A 24,395-nucleotide genomic window follows, 5' to 3' on the forward strand; every position below is an offset into this window, starting at 1 on the left:
CCGGAGGAAGAGAGCGGTGGTCGTCACAGAGCCACTAGCAGCAGCAAGAGGAGCAGGGATGCAAAAGCGGAGCCGGCCGTCCCCTTAGACAGTACGCCTGCGAATACCCACCGCAGCAATGGGACCAAGCACACCAAAGCCAGCTCCAAGGGAGTTCCCTGCGTGTAGTTCTTCAGAAATGTATGCTGATGACAAGACACGAGTGGTTTGTACCGTATGCAATCAGAGGCCTGGTGAAGCGAGCATAAACCGTTCTCAATCCTGAGCACAACCTGCATGACCAGCATTTAAGTGCAAAGCACAAGCTGCAGTGGAGTAGACACCTCAAAAACCAAGAAAGGTCTCTGGCTACTCCTGCTTCCTCTTCTGCTGCAGTCTCGGTCTCTTCATCCACCTCTGGAGTGACAGTGCCACCTGCCACCCTGCAAACAGAGGATCTTCCAGCAACACCACCACCTGGGTCACCAAGCATCTCCACAATGTCCCACGGAAGCGTTCAGCTCTCCATCTCCCAAACACTAGAGAGGAAGAGGAAGTACCCCCCTACCCACCCGCGATCCCTAGCCCTGAATGCCAGGATTTCTAAATTACTGGCCTTTAAAATGCTTTCATTCCGTCTGGTGGAGACGGATAGTTTTAAAGGCCTTATGGCGGTGGCTGTCCCACAGTACGTCGTGCCCAGCCGACACTACTTTTCCAGGCAAGCCATCCCTTTCCTGCACAATCAAGTAGGGGACAAAATCAAGTGTGCACTGTGCAAAGTCATCTGTGGCAAGGTGCACCTCACTACAGATACGTGGACCAGTAAGCACGGTCAGGGATATTATATCTCCATAACAGCACACTGGGTAAATGCAGTGGCGGCTGGGCCTAAGGCGGATTGCAGGGTGCTACAGTTTTCCTCCTGTTGCTTCCTCCTCCTACTCCGCTTCCTCATCCTCTACCGGCTCCTCATCCGGTCAGCGTAATACCTTCACCACCAACTTCAGCACAGCCACGGGTAAACGCCAGCAAGCAGTTTAAAAACTTATCTGTTTGGGGGACAAACCCCACACCGCGCAGGAACTGTGGACAGGCCTTGAACAACAGACCGATGAGTGGTTGGTGCCAGTCAGCCTCAAGCCCGGCCTGGTGGTGTGCGATAATGGGCAAAATCTCGTAGCAGCTCTGGGACTAGCCGGTTTGACGCACATCCCGTGCCTGGCGCATGTGCTGAATTTGGTGGTGCAGAGATTCCTTAAAAATTACCCCGATATGTCAGAGCTGCTGCATAAAGTGCGGGCCGTCTGTGCGCGCTTTCGGCGTTCTCACCCTGCTGCTTGCCTGTCAGACCTGCAGCGTAACTTCGGCACGCTGGTAGACGCGCTGCTGGTGGCATTCCTACCTGACAGCGGGGGCACAGTGGAAGCACATGGCAAAGGCAGAGGAAGAGGTCGCCAACGCAGCTGGGGCACCGCCAGCACCTCAGAAGGCAGGGTTAGCATGGCCGAAATGTGGAAAAGCTTTGTCAGCACACCACGACAACCAGCACCACCAGCTGATATGGAACGTCTTAGCAGGAGGCAGCAACCAACATGGTGGAGCAGTATGTGTGCACACACCTACACGTACTGAATGACGGGTCTGCCCCCTTCAACTTCTGGGTCTCCAAATTGGGCACATGGCTTGAGCGTCACCTTTAGGCCTTGGAGGTGCTGGCCTGCCCTGCAGCCAGTGTATTATCTGAATGTGTGTTTAGCACGGCAGGGGGCGTCATCACAGACAAGCGCAGCCACCTGTCCACAGCCAATGAACCAGGTATGGGTCCCACAGGACTTGTCCGTACCTTGTGCAGAATAAACATGTATACCGGCCTTAAACAGCCATTGTTATACTACAGCGCAATTGCTCATTCTTGTATTTTGGATATTTCACACTCTTTTGGATTGTACCCTAATTTTAAAAATTATAATAAATTAAACCAACAACCAGTGTTGGCTACCTCATTCTCCTCCACCGCCGTTTCCACGTAAACCGCTACATGCACCGCCTCCTCAACCTCCTAGTCTATATGGAACTCCACCTCATAAATCAATTTTCTTTTTTTTTGTACGTATTTTATTTTAGGTAATTTCCCTACTTTGTCTGTTACATTTTCGGGTGAGATTCACCAATTTTTCGATTTTTTTTGAACCCTGATTCGCCGATAACCGTGATCAACATGGTAGGCTCCGAAAAGAACATCGAAAGTTGATAGAGAAGATATCCAAATGGATGGTGGATGTCACGGGGGCACCTCTGCATAGGTGACAGGAACATAAATTTAAAAATATCATATGTTACATTGTCAGGTGAAATTTTTTGAAATTTTGCCGGATAGAAACCCCTGCTCTGCATAGTTGACAGGGAATAAAATTTACTAAATTCTTCATTTATTGACGTGCGCCACCTCCTTTCATTCAATGCTTAAACTTTAACAAGTTGTCCCACATTTGCGCTTTAATAATTTGTCCTATACTTCCACTCTATCATATTTAATTTGAAACAATTAACCTCCCTTGGATGTGGTCTCTCTTTCTCACGCTCCCTCTCTGGCGTGGAACCCTGATTCGCTGATAAATAACCGTGATCAACATGCTAGGCTCAGAAAAGAACATCGAAAGTTGATAGAGTAGATATCCAAATGGATGGTGGACGTCACAGGGACGTGCGATCAGGCAGAAGTTATCTAGAGTCAACAAAGTGACAGCAGGGCCTCTCCTGGCTAACACTTCCAAATCCAAAATACCACAGTGACATTCCCTATAATTTTTTTATTAATCATTCCAATAACAGGGCATCTTAAGAGTCCTGTATTGTTATTTATTGTCACTACCTCCCTGAGTCGGGAGTGGGTAATTGCCGCGCGCCCCCTAATTTCCTCAAAATTCTTCATTTTTAATAGCTTCTCCCACATTTCCGCTCAATCACAATAAAATTTCATCCATTGATCTCCCTTGGATGTAGTCTCTCTTTCTCACGCTCCCTCTCCGGGGTGGAACACTGATTGGCCGATAACCGTGATCACCATGGTAGGCGCAGAAAAAAACATCGAAAGTTGATAGAGCAGATATCCAATTGGATCATGAACATCAACATGGTGGGACAATATGTGAGCACACGCCTACATGAACAGACTGACAGGGGTCAGCCCCTGCAACTTTTGGGTCTCCAAATTGGGCACATGGCCTGAGCTTGCCTTTTACCCCTTGGAGGTGCTGGCCTGCCCTGCAGCCAGTGTATTGTCTGAACGTGTGTTTATCACGACTAGAGGAGGTTATCACAGGTTATATTTCCCAATGTTTTGGGGTGTACCCTAATTTTAAAAAATAAATTTAAAACAAAAAAGCAGTGTAGGCTACCTCCTCCTCTTCCACTGCCGCTTCCACCTACACCGCTGCATCCACCGCCTTCTCAACCTCTTACTCCATATGGACCTCGTCCTCTTAGATCACGATTATTTTTTTTTATTTTTACGTATTTTATGTTATTTCAAGTCATTTTCCTATCTACTTTTGTTTGCAGAGCACTTGCCATGCTCTTAACCACATTTCGCTGCCATTTGCAGCCCTCTAGCTCTTTCCATGACATTTTTACAGCCATTTTAGTGCTCAAAAGTTCGGGTCCCCATTGACTTCAATGGGGTTCGGGTTTGGGGTCAAGTTCGGGTCCCAAACTCGAACTTTTTTGTGAAGTACGGCCAAACCCGTCGAACCCGAACATCCAGGTGTCCGCTCAACTCTAGTCAACGCGTTTCGAGGACGTACAGCCCTTTTCATCAGGACTATAATAGCTTATACAGCCTTTGATGTTAGCGCCAAGAAGAAGCGCACTCCTTTTACACCCTCGTCAGCTGATTCCACATAGATGTCTACAGAACTAGTTCTATTAAAGGCTTATACAAGTAGAGCCCCCCGACAGAGTGGAGAGGGTGTCAGAAGTAAATGTGTTATGGAGAAATAGAGAACCGCACTCTAAAGGTTTCTTGGTGCCAACAAGGTCTGGGTTAGCCACGATACATGTAGTAAAGATTGAGGCACTCAGATGATTCAGCTTTGCATTTCAGAAAAAGTTTATTTATACATTGGTTTCATAATCCAGTTGCCCAATTTTCACATCAAACTTAAGTAAAGATTTTATCTGTTAGGCATGTGGTACGAATGGCAGGGCGCTGGATGTGCTGACGTCACTGATTACTTTGCCCTTCCTATGATCCATTAGAACAATAACCCCCAAAAAACTGATCCTGTCTGTGGACCATCCGCCTTCACTCAGCATTTGCTCAATAATCCCTTAGTATCGCTAATGCCAAGAAAAGCAGGAGTGGATCCAAAACAGAGATGACACGTGAATGGAATATTTGCATGTCTTCTGTGTTTTGTACCCACTCCTGATTTTGGCTACCAAATCACAAGCCAATTGTGATGGGACCATACAGGCTTTACAGCTGCTACACAGACAGGATTGGTTGTGCTTCTCATTTTTCCTTCCTTCTGTCAGATCAGAAGAAGGCAGTGGCGTAGGGATCGCCATAGCAACTATAGCAGTGGCTATGGGGCCTTACGCCACTGGGGGCCCGTCCGGAACGCATTCTTTTTTTTTTTTTTAACACACACAGACACTACACACAGGCAGCCAGGCAGTGGCGTAACTACCGGGGAAGCAGGGGAAGCAGCTGCTTCGGGGCCCGGCGACCCGGCAGCGTGTGTGACAGTTTATTTTCAAGTTAGTTAAATATCGATTCTTGTCTTAATGTTCAGGGCCCCTTCACAGCAGCAGCGGCTGACCAGGCCCCCTCGCTAATGTGATCTAATCTTACTGTCTCCTAAAGTCTCCTGATGTGTCTGGGATTCGAACACACAACCTCCAATGTATCAGAGGCAAAGCATTTACCCACACAGCCATAAAGGCAGCATTGCAACTGATTGAAAAAATATGAGACTTCTACTGGTATAGCTGGCTAAGTGTACATCTATACACATGACAGCTGCCCCAACACACCCAGCACTGCTATATCTCTATATGACAGCTGTCCCAGCACACTCTGCTCTGCTATATTTCTATATATGAGCAGCTGTCATGTGTATAGATGTAAACTTAGCCAGCTATAACAGTAGAAGTCAGCAGCAAGGCAGCTCTTATGGTCTTGTGGTTAAGTGCTTTGCCTCTAATCCGGATGGTCGTGGGTTCTAATCCCAGCAGAAACATAGAATGTGTCGGCAGATAAGAACCATTTGGCCCATCTAGTCTGCCCAATATACTGAGTACTATGGATAGCCCCTGGCCCTATCTTATATGAAGGATGGCCTTATGCCTATCCCATGCATGCTTAAACTCCTTCACTGTATTTGCAGCTACCACTTCTGCAGGAAGGCTATTCCATGCATCCACTACTCTCTCAGTAAAGTAATACTTCCTGATATTACTTTTAAACCTTTGCCCCTCTAATTTTAAACTATGTCCTCTTGTAGCAGTTTTTCTTCTTTTAAATATTCTCTCCTCTTTTACCTTGTTGATTCCCTTTATGTACACTGTGTGCAGAATTATTAGGCAAATGAGTATTTTGACCACATCATCCTCTTTATGCATGTTGTCTTACTCCAAGCTGTATAGGCTCGAAAGCCTACTACCAATTAAGCATATTAGGTGATGTGCATCTCTGTAATGAGAAGGGGTGTGGTCTAATGACATCAACACCCTATATTAGGTGTGCATAATTATTAGGCAACTTCCTTTCCTTTGGCAAAATGGGTCAAAAGAAGGACCTGACAGGCTCAGAAAAGTAAAAAATAGTGAGATATTTTGCAGAGGGATGCAGCACTCTTAAAATTGCAAAGCTTCTGAAGCGTGATCATTGAACAATCAAGCGTTTCATTCAAAATAGTCAACAGGGTCGCAAGAAGCGTGTGGAAAAAGCAAGGCGCAAAATAACTGCCCATGAACTGAGAAAAGTCAAGCGTGCAGCTGCCAAGATGCCACTTGCCACCAGTTTGGCCATATTTCAGAGCTGCAACATCACTGGAGTGCCCAAAAGCACAAGGTGTGCAATACTCAGAGACATGGCCAAGGTAAGAAAGGCTGAAAGACGACCACCACTGAACAAGACACACAAGCTGAAACGTCAAGACTGGGCCAAGAAATATCTCAAGACTGATTTTTCTAAGGTTTTATGGACTGATGAAATGAGAGTGAGTCTTGATGGGCCAGATGGATGGGCCCGTGGCTGGTTTGGTAAAGGGCAGAGAGCTCCAGTCCGACTCAGACGCCAGCAAGGTGGAGGTGGAGTACTGGTTTGGGCTGGTATCATCAAAGATGAGCTTGTGGGGCCTTTTCGGGTTGAGGATGGAGTCAAGCTGAACTCCCAGTCCTACTGCGAGTTTCTGGAAGACACCTTCTTCAAGCAGTGGTACAGGAAGAAGTCTGCATCCTTCAAGAAAAACATGATTTTCATGCAGGACAATGCTCCATCACACGTGTCCAAGTACTCCACAGCGTGGCTGGCAAGAAAGGGTATAAAAGAAGAAAATCTAATGACATGGCCTCTTTGTTCACCTGATCTGAACCCCATTAAGAACCTGTGGTCCATCATCAAATGTGAGATTTACAAGGAGGGAAAACAGTACACCTCTCTGAACAGTGTCTGGGAGGCTGTGGTTGCTGCTGCACGCAATGTTGATGGTGAACAGATCAAAACACTGACAGAATCCATGGATGGCAGGCTTTTGAGTGTCCTTGCAAAGAAAGGTGGCTATATTGGTCACTGATTTGTTTTTGTTTTGTTTTTGAATGTCAGAAATGTATATTTGTGAATGTTGAGATGTTATATTGGTTTCACTGGTAAAAATAAATAATTGAAATGGGTATATATTTGTTTTTTGTTAAGTTGCCTAATAATTATGCACAGTAATAGTCACCTGCACACACAGATATCCCCCTAAAATAGCTAAAACTAAAAACAAACTAAAAACTACTTCCAAAAATATTCAGCTTTGATATTAATGAGTTTTTTGGGTTCATTGAGAACATGGTTGTTGTTCAATAATAAAATTTATCCTCAAAAATACAACTTGCCTAATAATTCTGCACTCCCTGTAATTAAAAGTTTCTATCATATCCCCTCTGTCTCATCTTTCTTCCAAGCTATACATGTTAAGGTCCTTTAATCTTTCCTGGTAAGTTTTATCCTGAAACTTTTCTGAAATACAAGCACTTGACTCCATATATGATACTGGCACCTGGGGGGGGGGGGGGTTAGCACCTGATACTGGCACATGGGGGGGGGGGGAGAGGCACCTGATACTGGCACATGGGGGGGAGAGGGGTTGGCACCTGATACTGGCACCTGGGGGGGAGGGGGTTTGGCACCTGATACTGGTACCTGGGGCAGGGGAGAGAGGCACCTGATACTGGCACATGGGGGGGAGAGGGGTTGGCACCTGATACTGGCACATGGGGGGGAGGGAGAGAGGCACTTGATACTGGCACTTTTTTTGTGGGGGGGAGATGGCACTATGATACTGGGACATGGGGGGGAGGAGAGAGGCACTTGATACTGGCATGTGGGGGGGTTGGCACTTGATACTGGCACATGGGTGGGTTTGGCACTATGATACTGGCACATGGGGGGAGAGAGGCACTTGATACTGGCACTTTTTTGGGGGGGAGATGGCACTATGATACTGGGACATGGGGGGGAAGAGAGAGGCACTTGATACTGGCACATGGGGGGGTTTGGCACTATGATACTGGCACATGGGGGGTGGGAAGGAGAGAGGCACTTGATACTGGCACATTGGGGGGGGAGATGGCACTATGATACTGGGACATGTGGGGCGAGGAGAGAGGCACTTGATACTGGCACATGATGGGGGGCATCTATGGGGACACTTACTGGCACATTATTGGGGGGCATTATGGGGGCACTATATCAGAGGCCAGACACTAAGGGGCATCTACTGTGGCACTATCTATGGGGCATTTTATGCTGGTACATTATGGGGGCACTAGCAGGAAGGGGGAGAGGAGCACTATGGGGGAATTTACTGGGGGCACTATATAGTGGTATTTTATACTGGGACATTATGGGGGCACTATGGGGGCACTATGGGGACATTAGCTCAACTGGGGGCATTACAAGGGGGTATTTTTGCACTGTCACATTATAAGGAGAATTATTACTACTGGGGGGGGGGGGGCATTATAGTGGGCTTTATTACTCCCTCATGGTATGACCCCCTAGTAGCAGCACCAGCCTCTCCCTGCTCTGCTATCCCTCTGCCCCTTCTCCAAATCCTCATTATGAAATCTTTCTCATTAGGATAAAGCACAACATCAGCTCCGCCGAGACCCGGGCCAAGTGTTGAAGTAACGTCCGAGATCCCCAAGGGTCAAGTAACTGTAAGTTTTCATATGAAATATGTTTATGTTATACACATATAGCATCCACTGTGCCACACAATATACAGTATACCGCTACACTGTGCCAAAGGAGTGGGGTTTACACAGGAGGAGGGAGGTGCGAAGCGCGCTGGCGGGGCCCTCACAAATATTTGCTGTGGGGCCCAGTCTTCTAGTTACGCCCCTGGAAGAAGGGTCAAATAAATGATGTCAGGCAGGCCAAAAGGCAAAAGAGTGGCCCAGTCATGAAGTGGGGAGGGTGGGAACAGCATGAAAATTCCACAAAGTAGCCCTATGACATAGTGGTGAGGTGGAAGCAGCATGAGAAGGCCACAGAGTGGCACAATGACAGAGTTTGGAGGTGGCAGCAGCATGAGGAGACCACAGAGCAGCAAAATTACAGAGTCTGGAGGTGGCGTCAGCATCAGGAGGCCGCAGTGCGGCACAATGACAGAGTCTGGAGCAGGTGGCAGCAGCATGAGGGGACCACAGAGTGGCACAATGACAGTCTGGAGGTGTCCGCAGCATGAGGAGACCACAGAGCGGCACCATGGGTGGATTAAGTGCATGATAGGACCAACCAAGCATCTTTTTCCATCTCCTGGTTCCTAAAATCTATTCCATACACGTCCCCTGATAGGGGACGTAACAGGGATTAAACTGATAGGAATAGTACTACTTAACCCTTTCATGACCAAGGGTCATTGATGCCCCAGTGTCCAGGTCAAAATGTACAAATCTGACATGCGTCACTTTATGTGGTAATTGCTTTGGAACACTTTTATTTATCCAAGCCATTCTGAGATTGTTTTCTCGTGACATATTGTACTTCATGATAGTCATAAATTTGAGTCAATATATTTCACCTTTATTTATGAAAAAGTACCAAATTTATAAAAAAAATTGAAAAATTCTCAATTTTCAAAATTTCAATTTCTCTGCTTCTAAAACAGAAAGTCATACCTAATAAAATATTTACTACTTAACATTTCCCATATGTCTATTTTATGTTGGCATCGTTTTGGAAATGTCATTTTATTTTTTTAGGACGTTAGAAGGCTTAGAAGTTTAGAAGCAATTCTTCAAATTTGTAAGAAAATTTCCAAAACCCACTTTTTAAGGACCAGGTTCAGGTCTGTAGTCACTTTGTGGGGCTTACATAGTGGAAACCCTCCATAAATGACCCCATTGTAGAAGCTACAGCCCTCAAGTTACTCAAAACTGATTTTACAAACTTTGTTAACCCTTTAGGTGTTCCACAAGAATTCAAGGAAAATGGAGATGAAATTTCAAAATTTCATTTTTTTGGCAGATTTTCCATTTTATTACATTTTTTTCTTTAACACATTGAGGGTTAACAGCCAAACAAAACTTAACATTTATTACCCTGATTCTGCGGTTTACAGAAACACCCCACATGTGGTCGTAAACTGATGTAAAGGCGCACAGCAGGGCGCAGAAGGAAAGGAACACCGTATGGTTTTTGGAAGGCAGATTTTGCTAAACTGGTTTTAGATGCCATGTCCCATTTAAAGCCCCCCTGATGCACCCATACAGTAGAAACTCCCAAAAAGTGACCCTATTTTGGAAACTAGGGGATAAGGTGCCAGTTTTATTGGTACTATTTTGGGGTACATATGATTTTTAATTGCTCTATATTAAGTTTTTTGTGATGCAAGGTAACTGAAAAATGTCTGTTTTGGCACAGTTTTTTTTATTTTATTTTCACAAGATTCATCTGACAGGGTAGATCATGAGCTATTTTTATAGAGCAGGTTGTTACGGACGCAATGATATCAAATATGTCTACTTTCTTTGTTTGTTTGTTTCAGTTTTACATAATAAAGAAATTGTGAAAAAGAAATTATGTTTTTGTGTCTCCATTTTCTGAACGCCATATGTTTTTTATTTTTCTGCCGATCATCTTGTGCAGGGGCTCGTTTTTTGCAGAAAGAGTTGAGGTTTTTATTGGTACCATTTTTGGGTACATAGGATTTTTTGATCATTCATTATTACACTTTATGGGGCAAGGTGACCAAAAAATTTGCTGTTTTGGAACAGTTTTTATTTATTTATTTTTACAGCGTTTATCTGAGGGGTTGGGTCATGTGACAGTTTTATAGAGCACATCGTTACGGACGTGGCAATACCTAATATGTATACTTTTTCTTATTTATTTAAGTTTTACACAATAATAGCATTTCTGAAACAAAAAAAATGATGTTTTAGTGTCTCCATAGTCTGAGAGCCATAGATTTTTTATTTTTTGGGAGATTGTCTTAAATAGGGTATCATTTTTTGCGGTATGGGGTAACGGTTTGATTGGTACTATTTTGGGGGTCATAAGCCTTTTTGATCGTTTGCTGTTGCACTTTTTGTGATGTAAGGTGACAAAAATGCCTTTTTTTACACAGTTTTATTATTTTTTTATGGTGTTTATCGGACGGGGTCTATCATGTGATATATTTATAGAGATGGTCGTTACGGACGCGGTGATACTTAATATGTGTATTTTTTTTTTTTCATTTTTTATAGGAAAAAGCTATTTCTTTTTTTAATTTTACATTTTTATTTATTTATTTATTTTTACTTTTATTATTTTCACTTTTTATCAAGTTCCTCTTGGATCTTGAAGATCCAGTGGGGCTGATGGCTGTACTATACTTTGCAATGCTCTTGCAAAGCGTCCAGTTGCCATGGCAACCATCGGGCGCTGCAATCGCAGCGCAGCACCCCCGATGGTGGAGAGAGGGAGCCCCCTCCCTCTATTAACCCCATGGATGCCGCTGCCGCGGCATCTATGGGGTTACAGCAGAGTGTCAGCATAGAGCTGACACTCAATGCTGATGGCCGCGGCTCAGGAATGGAGCCGCCGCCATCACACACAGCAGGGGGACCGCACGGCATGGGGGCAGCGCTGCAAAGGGGGCAGCATTGAGGGGCCAGCATTGAGTGAGTCACGGCCAGCATTGAGGGGGCAGGAGGAATGTATGGGGCAGGGAGCGGGGCAGACCACAGGAGATAAGCAGCGGATATATTCAGCGGCAGGTGGACACAAGGGGGGGCTTGAAGGGGCACACATGGGGGGCACACATGGGGGGCACAGATCGGGGGGGGGGCACGAGGACACAATACCTGATTTCAGGCTCTGATCTGCAGAGCGCAAATCAGAGCCTGAAACTGGCATTTTTTCACTGCCGCAATCCGATTGGTTAGTCTGCACAGACTAACCAATCGGATTGATTGTCGGCAAGGGGCCACTCTGATTGGTCCCTTGCCGGCATTACTGAACTGTATACTGTCTGTGACAGCAGCAGGACAGGGGCAGAAGCTTTAATCCAAGCGCTTTGCAGCGCTTGGATTAAAGAGCTGGCTTGACATCTATATACGTGGTAGCTGCACAGGGTATGTGCAGCTATCACGTATATATACAGATTGCGGTCGGGAAGGGGTTAACATACCACTCATATCGGGTAGCACAGTACAATGCACGGCGCATGCGCAGTGCCCCAAATTGGAAGTAAGAGGACCGACCAAGCATCTTTTTCCATCTCCCGGTTCCTAAAATCTATTCCATACACCACACCGGCCCCTGATAGGGGACAAAACAGAGATTAAACTGGTAAGAACAGATTTTTTTTTTATTTAAAAAAAAAGAGGACAGCCTCTACGGAGCTGGGTATTTTTTTGCCGCGTTACTGAACGCTCATGCACAATGGCTGTAGGTTCATGCGTCCTTTTGCGGAGGTGACAAACCTGGTCAGTCAAACCCAAGGCAACATCATCGACCTCATCCCATATGCGTTTTTTCTGGAGCGTGCCCTGAAAAAGGTGCTGGATCAGACCGTAGATGAGCATGAGGAGGAAGAGTTGTGGTCACCATCACCACCAGAAGCAGCCTTGTCGTCGTCGATTGCTGGACCTGCGGCAACGCAGAGAGAGGAGTCTGAAGAAGAGGAGTCAGAGGAGGAAGGTGGCTTTGAGGAGGTGGAAGATCAACCACAGCAGGCGTCCCAGGGGGCTTGTTGTCACCTTTTGGGGACCCTTGGTGTTGTACGTGGCTGGGTGGAGGAAGAGACCTTCAATGACATCAGTGAGGACAAGGAACGGGACATGGCTAGCTTGGTATCCAACCTTGGGCAAATGGGGAGTTTGCGGTTGTGCAAATGGACTGTTTGCGGTTGTTTGCGGTGCGTTAAACAGGGAGTTTGGTTTGTCAGAGTTTGGTCTGTCACTGTGAACCCTTACACTACCTGATCGATACAACTTCATACCTGATGTTTTAAAGCACATTATTCCAAACAATTTAGGAATGTTAGGTGATTTATGGATTAAAACCTGACTCTGCGTCAACTACATAATTTTCCATGGGAGTTTTGCTATGGATCCCCCTCCGGCATGCCACAGACCAGGTGTTAGTCCCCTTTAAACAACTTTTCCATCACTATTGTGGCAAGAAAGAGTCCCTGTGGGTTTTAAAATTCACCTGCCTATTGAAGTCTATGGCGGTTCGCCCGTTCGCAAACATTTTGCAGAAATTAGCGTTCGCCGTTCGCAAACGGAAAATTTTATGTTCGCGACATCTCTATTGTCTACCTGCCTTCTATCTTTTTTTGTACTGTGTGACTACTGCTGTCACTGACTCTGCTTTTCTTTCTACTGCTACTACAATTACCTTAACACAGCTACCACTACTAGTAACACTACCTCCAAACAGCCACTCACACATCCACTGTCTTATCATTTTCATGCTGTGCTGATACTGCTCTTTCCACAGCCTTGCTGTACTTTGCTGCTCTCAAAAAAAGGTAGAATTTTTTAAGGTTTGTTCATAACAATCCATTATTTAGTTTAAATACAATCAGGCATTTGCCCTGTTAAGGCATCAGAGACATTTGTTCAAAACAACCACTTTTTTTTCCTGATAACCCTATGTGTTATTGTTGATCGAGCACCAAAGTGCTCGGGCCGAACACATCAGGATACTCAGGTGCTCTACCGAGCACCTGAGCACAATGGAAGTCAAGGGGAGAACCAGAGCATTAAACCAGGCACACCCTGCTCTGAAGAGGTGAGGGTGCCTGGTTCATAGGAAAAGGTCAGAAATTGATGGAAACACAACCAAAATGGTTTGGGAAGAGCATGGGGAGGATGTCTGCATGCATCTTGGACTCCCAGGTCGCTGCTAGGAACGATGTTGTCTGAGTAGTACGCCACTTTTACAGACTGACAATATGACGCACAAAACCAAAGATAAAATAGATTTTAGAGGACAAATTGTTAGGAAACATTCTTTCCTGTATATTTACTTGTATAAAAAGTGCTGCCAAAAATTTTGTTGGTTTTCGGAACTGGGGCCATGATTAAGAGGGACAGCCGGGGGCATCCGTATTGCGCCGCTAGAGGTGAAATTCTTCGACCTGCGCAAGACGAACCACAGCGAAAGCATTTGCCACAATGTTTTCATTAATCAAGAACGAAAGTCGGAGGTTCAAAGACGATCAGATACCATCGTAGTTCCGACCATAAATGATGCCGACCGGCCATCCGGCGGAATTATTCCCATGACCCGTCGAGCAGCTTCCAGGAAACCAAAGTCTTTGGGTTCCGTGGGGAGGATGGTTGCAAAGCTGAAACTTAAAGGAATTGATGGACGGGCACCACCAGGAGTGGAGCCTGCGGGTTAATTTGACTCAACACGGGACACCTCACCTGGCCCGGACACGGAAAGGATTGACAGATTTATAGCTCTTTCTTGAGTCTGTGGGTGGTGGTGCATGGCCGTTCTTAGTTGCCGATAACGAACGAGACTCCTCCATGCTAACTAGTTACGTGACCCCCGGCGGTGAGGATTGTGTTGACCAGACTCTTGGATAGTGAGACTGGACTTGTAGGTGAGGGCCTGCTGGTGAGCTGACCCTGTTCAAGATTGTAGGTGAGGGCCTGCTGGTGAGTAGTGATGAGCGGCAGGGGTCATATTCGAATTTGCGATATTTCGCGAATATTTTGTAGAATATTCGTCGAATATTGGCAAATTCGAATATTCGTTATATTCGACGATTTTTTAACTCGAAAAATCGGCTACGTAATGATCGTGTAATATGCGAGTTTTCGTAATGCAAAATTTTTTTGCAAATTTTTCAACTTACAACTATTAGACAAAGAAGATTATAGCACTATATTAGCTAAATTGCTCTATATTTGTTTTTGTTTTTTCGAATATTCGCTATATTGCTATAACTTCGTTTTTTCGAATAGTCGTAATATTCTAAAACAAGAATATATAGCAATATAGCGAATATTCGAAAAAAAAAAACGAATATAGAGCAATTTAGCTAATATAGTGCTATAATCTTCTTTGTCTAATAGTTGTAATTTTTTTCTCATCTGAAGTTCAGATTGGAAAAAAATTACAACTATTAAAAAAAAAGATTATAGCACTATATTAGCTAAATTGTCTATATTCGTTTAGTTTTTTTCGAATATTCGCTATATTGCTATAACTTTGTTTTTTCGAATATTCGTAATATTCTAAAATAAAATATATATCAATATAGCGAATATTCAAAAAAAAAACGAATATAGAGCAATTTAGCTAATATAGTGCTATAATCTTCTTCGTCTAATAGTTGTAATTTTTTTCTCATCTGAAGTTCAGATTGGAAAAAAATGACAACTATTAATAAAAAAAGATTATAGCACTATATTAGCTAAATTGCTCTATAGTTGTTTTATTTTTTTTCGGATATTCGCTATATTGCTATAACTTTGTTTTTTCGAATATTCGTAATATTCTAAAACAATAATATATAGCAATATAGAGAATATTCGAAAAAATACGAATATAGAGCAATTTAGCTAATATAGTGCTATAATATTTTTTTTTTTATAGTTGTAATTTTTTTCCAATCTGAACTTCAGATGAGAAAAAAATTACAACTATTAGACAAAGAAGATTATAGCACTATATTAGCTAAATTGCTCTATATTAGTTTTTTTTTTCCGAATATTCGCTATATTGCTATATATTCTTGTTTTAGAATATTATGAATATTCGAAAAAACTAAGTTATAGCAATATAGCGAATATTCGAAGAAAAAAAACGAATATAGAGCAATTTAGCTAATATAGTGCTATAATCTTCTTTGTCTAATAGTTGTAAGTTGAAAATTCGCAAACAATACTACTCCTAAAGTCAAATATACTGCAGCCTTCTCATTGGCCCACAAGCTAGAAGCAGAGAGGGATCATGTGTACTGATAAAAAAAAAAATTGAATATTCGAAATTACGAATATATATATCACTATATTCGAAATATTCACAAATTTTCATGATCAACACTACTGGTGAGCTGACTGCGGCCGCTTTGTTCACTCTAGATAACTTCTGTCTGATTGCACGTCCCCGTGACGTCGACGATCCATTTGGATGTCTGCCCCATCAACTTTCGATGGTACGTTCTGCGCCTATCATGGTGACCACGGGTAACAGGGAATCAGGGTTTGATTCTGGAGAGAAAGCCTGAGAAACGGCTACCACATCCAAGGAAGGCAGCAGTCGCGCCAATTACCCACTCCCGACTTGGGAAGGTAGTGACGATAAATAACAATACAGGACTCTTAAGAGGCCCTGTTATTGGAATGAGTACCCTATTAAAATACTTTAACTGCGTTGAACAGGGCACGTGTGATTTTTTACGGGACAGATGTTGGTATAAGGCGGGCACACGTTACACTGGAGATGTGGCCCTGGTAATGTCACGGTCAGAAGTGGACACCGTCTATTGGAAAAGTACACTGTATGTCACAGATAATTTTTTAAACGCACACGTTACACTTTAAATGTGGCCCTGGTAATGTAACTGTCCGCAGCGGACACCGTTTATTGGAAAAGTACACTGAATGTCACAGATACAGTTTTTTCAGCGCACATATTACACTGCAGATGTGGTGCAGCTAATGTCACTGTCCGCAACGGACACCGTCTACGGAAAAAGTACACTGGAGGTCACTGATATTTTTTAGATCCGCACACTTTACACATGAGATGGGGCGAAGCTAATGTCACTGTCCGCAACGGACACCGTCTACGGAAAAAGTACACTGGAGGTCACTGATATTTTTTAGATCCGCACACTTTACACAGGAGATGGGGCGAAGCTAATGTCACTGTCCGCAACGGACACCGTCTACGGAAAAAGTACACTGGAGGTCACTGATATTTTTTAGATCCGCACACTTTACACAGGAGATGGGGCGAAGCTAATGTCACTGTCCGCAACGGACACCGTCTACGGAAAAAGTACACTGGAGGTCACTGATATTTTTTAGATCCGCACACTTTACACAGGAGATGGGGCGAAGCTAATGTCACTGTCTGCAGCGGCCTAACTTTTGCATGCTATTTAGCGCAGGATGCGCTAAAAATAGATATTGCTGATCCCCCACACAATAGTCCTTAACTCCTTAAGGACACAGCCATAGTTCACCTTAAGGACTAGGCCATTTTTTGCAAATCTGACCAGTGTCACTTTAAGTGGTGATAACTTTAAAACGCTTTTACTTATCCTAGCCATTCTGAGATTGTTTTTTGTCACATATTGTACTTCATGACAGTGATAAAATGAAGTCTAAAAAATTCATTTTTATTTATAAAAAAATACAAAATTTACCCAAAAGTTTCAATTTCTCTACTTCTATAATACATAGTAATACCTCCATAAATAGTTATTACTTTACATTCCCCATATGTCTACTTCATGTTTGGATCATGTCTACTTCACTTTGTGAGGCTTTCATAATAGAAACCATCCAAAAAATGACCCCATTCTAGAAACTACACCCCTCAAGGTATTCAAAACTGATTTTACAAACGTTGTTAACCCTTTAGGTTTTCCACAAGAGTTATTGTCAAATGGAGATGAAATTTAAGAATTTAGATTTTTTGGCAAATTCCATTTAAATCCATTTTTTCCTGTAAGAAATCAAGGTTAACAGCCAATCAAAATGCTATATTTATTGCCCTGATTCTGTAGTTTGCAGAAACACCCCATATGTGGCCGTAAACTACTGTACGGGCACACAGTAGGGCGTAGAGGGAAAGGTGCGCCGTATGGTTTTTGGAAGGCAGATTTTGCTGGACTGGTTTATTTACACCATGTCCCATTTGAAGCCCCCCTGATTCACCCCTAGAGTAGAAACTCCATAAAAGTGACCCAATCTAAGAAACTACACCCCTCAAGGTATTCAAAACTGATTTTACAAATGTAGTTAACCCTTTAGGTATTCCACAAGAGTTAATGGCAAATGGAGATAGAATTTTAGAATTTAGATTTTTGGGCAATATTTCAATTTTAATAAATTTTTTCCAGTAACAAAGCAAGGGTTAACAGCTAAATAAAATGCTATATTTATTGCCCTGATTCTGTAGTTTGCAGAAACACCCCATATGTGTCTGTAAACTACTGTACAGGCACACAGTAGAGCGTAGAGGGAAAGGTGTGCCGTATGGTTTTTGAAAGGCAGATTTTGCTGGACTGGTTTATTTACATTGTGTCCCATTTGAAGCCCCCCTGATGCACCCCTAGAATAGAAATGCCATAAAAGTGACCCCATTTTGGAAACTACGGGACAAGGTGGCAGTTTTCTTGGGAATATTTTTAGGGTTCATATGATTTTTGGTTTATCTATATTACATTTTTGTGAGGCAAGGTTACCAAAAATAGAAATTCAGAAAGTTCATCTCCATTTGCCATAAACTGTTGAGGAACACGTAAATGGTTAACAAAGTTAGTAAAATCTGTTTTGAATACCTTGAGGGGTTTAGTTTCTTAGATGCAGTCGCTTTTATGGAGTTTGTACTCTAGGGGTGCATCAGGGGGGCTTCAAATGGGACATGGTGCCAAAAAAAAAAAGGCCATCAAAATCTGCCTTCCAGAAACCATACAGCGTTCCTTTCCTTCTGCGCACTGCCGTTTGGTCATACAACAGTTTACGACCACATATGGGGTGTTTCTGTAAACTGCAGTATCAGGGTAATAAATATTACGTTTTGTTTGTCTGTTAACCTTTGCTTTGTTACTGGAAAAAAACGGATTAAAATGGAAAATTGCCAAAAAATAGCTTTTTTGGCACCGTTATTTTTCTTTTTTTGACCGTGTTTATCTGAGGGGTTGGGGGGTATTTTTATAGAGCAGATTATTACGGACGCGGCGATACCTAATATGTCTACTGTTTTAAATTTATTTATGTTTTACACTATATTATCTTTTTATAAACAAAAAAAAAACATTTTAGTATCTCCATAGTCTAAGAGTCATTTTTTTTATTGTTTTTAGCCGATTATCTTAGGTAGGGGCTCATTTTTTACGGGATGAGAGGATGGTTTTATTGGCACTATTTTGGGGGGCATATGACTTTTTTGATCGCTTGCTATTAAAATTTTTGTGATGTAAGGTAACAAAAAAATACCTTTTTTTGCACCGTTTTTATTATTATTTTTTGGTTGGGGGGGTATTTTTATAGAGCAGATTCTTACGGACGTGGCAATAGCTAATATGTATACTTTTTTATTTATTTATGTTTTACACTATATTATCTTTTTATAAACAAAAAATAATAATTTGGTATCTGCATAGTCTAAGAGTCCTTTTTTTTTCCGACGATTATCTTAAGTAGGGGCTTATTTTTTGTGGGATGAGAGGACTGTTTTATTGGCAATATTTTGGGGGGCATATGGCTTTTTGATCGCTTGCTATTACAATTTTTGTGATGTAAGGTGACAAAAAAAACTATTTTTTGCACCGTTTTTATTCTATTTTTTTGACCGTGTTCATCTGAGGGGTTATTTTTATAGAGCAGTTTCTTACGGACGCGGCGATACCCAATATGTCAACTTTTTTTATTTATTTTAGTTCTACAAAATAATATTTTTGAACATTTTTTTTTTTCGTTTTAGTGACTCAAGTCTGAGAACCAGTTTTTTATCCGATTGTCAGTGGCTAAATTGGGATATAAATTTAGTTCTCCATGGAAGTGTGGTACTCCCTGAAGCAACCATCAATGAAGAGGAAGAGGAAGAGTTGTGGTCACCATCACCACCAGAAACAGCCTTATCAGCATCGCTTGCTGGACCTGTGGCAACGCTGGAAGAGGAGTCTGAGGAAGAGGAGTCAGAGGAGGAATGTGGCTTTGAGGAAGAGGAGGAAGACCAACCACAGCAGGCATCCCAGGGTGCTCGTTGTCACCTATCTGGTACCCATGGTGTTGTACATGGCTGGGTGGAAGAACAGACTTTCAGTGAGATCACTGAGGATGAGGAACGGGACATGAGTAGCTCGGCATCCAACCTTGTGCAAATGGGGTCTTTCATGCTGTCGTGCCTGTTGAGCGACCCTCGTATAAAAAGGCTGAAGGAGAACGACCTGTACTAGGTGGCCACGCTACTAGACCCTCGGTATAAGCAGAAAGTGCCTGAAATGTTACTGAATTACCGCAAGTCGGAAAGGATGCAGCAGTTCCAAAATAAATTAAAAAGTATGCTTTACACAGCATATAAGGGTGATGTCACAGCACAACGGGAATCTAACAGGGGAAGAGGTGAAAGTAATCCTCCTACCACGACCATGCCGGCAAGGACAGGACGCTTTACAGACGTGTTGTTGATGGAGGACATGCAGAGCTTTTTAAGTCCTACGCATCGCCACAGCCCTTTGGGGTCCACCCTCAGAGAGCGACTCGACCGACAGGTAGCAGACTACCTCGCCTTAACTGCAGATATCGACACTCTGAGGAGCGATGAACCCCTTGACTACTGGGTGTGCAGGCTTGACCTGTGGCCTGAGCTATCCCAATTTGCAATAGAACTTCTGGCCTGCCCCGCTTCAAGTGTCCTGTCAGAAAGGACCTTCAGTGCAGCAGGAGGTATTGTCACTGAGAAGAGAAGTCGTCTAGGTCAAAAAAGTCTAGATTACCTCACCTTTATTAAGATGAATGAGGCATGGATCCCGAAGGGACTGACAGTGGGCGATACATTTGACTAATAAAGGCCTGATGAGATGAGCTGCCTTGGGCTAAAAATGGTCCACACGCTGCTGTATTTTATCTATGCATGCCGGATGACTTGCGTGACTTATCTGCCACCAACTAGGGTTCAAGCCAAAATGTTTTAGTGCACTTTCTGCCTGGAAAACATCAATTTTTCTGTCCTCTAGTGCTGCACTGTGGCTGCAAAAACAAAACAGAAAAAAAGGCACATACATGTGTCAATTCCCCTTTGTGATCGTTACCTTGTGGTGAAGGGGCTTGCGTATCTCAATGAAGCGACCACCTCTATGAGTGTGTTGGCAATGGCAATGTTGGCACACCCCAGATGATAAGGTCGTTTCTTCATTGTGAACAGACCAAAAGCGATCGGCTGGATAATTTTGCATAGAAAAAACATTAATTTTCTTTGTGATCATCTAAGGTGATCATTAAAGCCTACTAGGCCAACAATGGGCCAACACTGTAGAATCATTGTTTTCTGGGTCACTTAACTGTCACTGAACTACCTCAGCACGACCATAGGCTTTGAAAAACCCCCATCGCCTGCAATCTCCCAGACGTGCGCACGAGCAGTCATCACTACACCAAGATTGACGCATAGAGGAATAAAATTTATGTCATGAGTGTGTCAACTATTGACAACTCTTTGCGGTTGCCTAAAATCTATTCCATACACGTCCCCTGATAGGGGACGTAACAGGGATTAAACTGATAGGAATAGTACTACTTAACACACCACTCATACCTGGTGGCACAGTACATTGCACGCGCAGTGCCCCAAATTGGAACTAGGAGGACCAACCAAGCATCTTTTTCCATCTCCCGGTTCCTAAAATCTATTTCATACACCGGCCCCTGATAGGGGACATAACAGGGATTAAACTGATAGGAATAGTACTACTTAACACATCTAATTATAATAATAATAATAATAATAATAATAATAATAATAATAATAGGGGACGTAACAGGGATTAAACTGATAGGAATAGTACTTAAACACACAACTCATATTGGGATTGCACAGTACATTACACGGCGCACGCGCAGTGCCCCAAATTGGAAGTAAGAGGACCGACTAAGCATCTTTTTCCATCTCCCGGTTCCTAAAATCTATTCCATACACGTCCCCTGATAGGGGACGTAACAGGGATTAAACTGATAGGAATACTGCTTAAACACACCACTCATATCTGGTGGCACAGAACATTGCAAGGCGTACGTGCAGTGCCCCAAATTGGAAGTAAGAGGACCGACCAAGCATCTTTTTCCATCTCCCGATTCCTAAAATCTATTCCATACACGTCCCCTGATAGGGGACAAAACAGAGATTAAACTGTTAAGAACAGATTTTTTTTAATTAAAAAAAAAGAGGACAGCCTCTGCGGAGCTGGGTATTTTTTGGCCGCGTTACTGAACGCTCATGCACAATGGCTGTAGGCTCATGCGTCCTTTTGTGGAGGTGACAAACCTGGTCAGTCAAACCCAAGGCAACATCATCGACCTCATCCCATATGCGTTTTTTCTGGAGCGTGCCCTGCGAAGAGTGCTGGATCAGGCCGCAGTTGAGCATGAAGAAGAAGAGTTGTGGTCACCATCACCACCAGAAGCAGCCTTGTCGTCGTCGATTGCTGGACCTGCGGCAACGCAGAGAGAGGAGTCTGAAGAAGAGGAGTCAGAGGAGGAAGGTGGCTTTGAGGAGGTGGAAGACCAACCACAGCAGGTGTCCCAGGGGGCTTGTTGTCACCTTTTGGGAACCCTTGGTGTTGTACGTGGCTGGGTGGAGGAAGAGACCTTCAATGACATCAATGAGAACAAGGAACAGGACATGGCTAGCTTGGTATCCAACCTTGTGCAAATGGGGAGTTTGCGGTTGTGCAAATGGACTGTTTGCGGTTGTTTGCGGTGTGTTAAACGGGGAGTTTGGTCTGTCACTGTGAAGCGGGCGTAACCCATACACTACCTGATCGATACAACATCATACCTGATGTTTTAAAGCACATTATTCCAAACAATTTAGGAATGTTAGGTGATTTATGCCCTTTATGGATTAAAACCTGACTCTGCGTCGACTACGTGATTTTCCATGGGAGTTTTGCCATGGATCACCCTCCGGCATGCCACAGTCCAGGTGTTAGCCCCCTTGAAACAACTTTTCCATCACTTTTGTTGCCAGAAAGAGTCTCTGTGAGTTTTAAAATTCGCCTGCCTATTGAAGTCTATGGCGGTTCGCCCGGTTTGCCCGTTCGCGAACATTTGCAAAAATTTGCGTCCACCGTTCGCGCACGGAAAATTTTATGTTCGCGATATCTCTACACATCATTAGATAAAAAATAAAAAAAACATCAGCAACCCCAAAAATGAAGTGTGTGTACTGTACACTTTAAGGAAACATTGGGCTGCTATGCTTTTTTCAGGTGAAAAATCTTTAAAACTGGCCTAAAAAAAAGCCATGTGAACAAAGCTAACCCACAGTGGTTGTATTTGATTAACTTATGACATATATGTTTGCAGGTAAGTTTAGCTGCTCAGTTTTCATGCTTTATCTCTATTAGGCCTCTTGCACACGTTTTTTTTCCGTTTAAGGGCTGTTTTTTGCATTCCGTATACGGTCCTTATACGGAACCATTTCATTACAAGAAAAACAGAATGTACGTATCCATTCCGTTTTTCAGTTTTTTCTGTTCTGTTGAAAGATAGAACATGTCCTATTATTGCCCACAAATCACGTTCCGTGCATACGGAATGCATCCGTATGTCTTCCGTAGCCATTCCGTTTTTGCGGAACCATCTATTGAAAATGTTATGCCCAGCCCAATTTTTTTATGTAATTACTTTATACTGTATATGCCATTCTTCTGCTGCCATTTGCAGTCAGCAAAAAAAGGAAACCAAACGGAATGTAAAAACGGAATGGAACCGGAAATACTACTGAAAAAAATATATATGAAAAAAGGATCCATTATACACGGCCCGCAAAACACTGAAAAAGCCATACGGTTGTGTGCAAGATGCCTTTTAAGGATTTTACAATTTGTTTTTAGATGTTTTTCAGCAGTATACTGTAACAATGTTACTGGGCAGCAAATGTAACCAGGGGCAACCTCTGCATGGAGTTTGTATGTTCTCCCTGTGTATTGCCAGCGTGTGACTGACTCCCTTGTTTCACAACCTTCCCCTCACCTTCAGTCCACTGTATAAGAAAAGTATATTGCAAGTGTTTGTCCTTTTTTTACCTGAGGATAGCCATAGATCCCAGTTACCTCCGCTATGGACAGACTGGGGGAAGACATCAAGTGTCCGATAAAAGCCACCACTTTGTTCTTCTCATCACAGCTGTAGTTGGGGACGGCTTCTTCTCGTCCTGACAGTATACTCAGTACACTCTGTACAGCTTTATGTTCTAACACACCGGAGTCATAGATCTTGTATCCCAGAGTGATATTAGGTAAGAGGTCAGATCTTCTGTTTATTTCTTCTATGGCGAACATGAAGACCAGGAGATGTCTCACCAAATGAACAGATGGTCTACAAGATGTATAAACATGATTACAGTATATTGACCGTGTGTCTGTATACCAAAGCCATGGATAATATTTTATTTTTATTTTCCATGCTCCATATTTCCACGTACAAAGTTGTAGACATAGATCTATGCAAACAGTGAGGATACATTTAGAAACATCTCTTTCAGGAGCAGATAGACTTTATTAAATTTAGAGGTACCTTGTTGCAGAAGAAATGCAACTATTACATAGTTACATAGTTAATATGGTTGGAAAAAGACATAAATCTATCAAGTTCAACCAAGGGATAAGTGGGGACGCAAATTTTAGTTTAATGCGAGTGAGTCCTTCATAAAACTGCCCACTGTTACTGTTGTGACCACGTCTTGAGGTAGACTATTCCATAGATTCACAGTTCTTACAGAAAGA

At 43.2% G+C, this 24,395-nt stretch overlaps 1 protein-coding gene and 1 pseudogene across 1 annotated transcript in view; both read right to left on the bottom strand.

The window, feature by feature from the left end:
- Positions 1 to 23,951, bottom strand: part of LOC120998908 (vomeronasal type-2 receptor 26-like) — a 125,024-nt gene extending 101,073 nt beyond the window's left edge. The window contains exon 1 of the mRNA XM_040429787.1: positions 23,697 to 23,951. Coding sequence (XP_040285721.1) covers positions 23,697 to 23,951 — 255 coding nt within the window. The remainder of the gene's footprint in view (positions 1 to 23,696) is intronic.
- LOC121000087 lies at positions 21,664 to 21,836 on the bottom strand (annotated as a pseudogene).
- Positions 23,952 to 24,395: the final 444 nt, after the last annotated feature.

The sequence above is a fragment of the Bufo bufo genome, chromosome 4 (genome assembly GCF_905171765.1).
Source record: "Bufo bufo chromosome 4, aBufBuf1.1, whole genome shotgun sequence".
In the NCBI taxonomy this organism is placed as follows: Eukaryota; Metazoa; Chordata; class Amphibia; order Anura; family Bufonidae; genus Bufo; species Bufo bufo.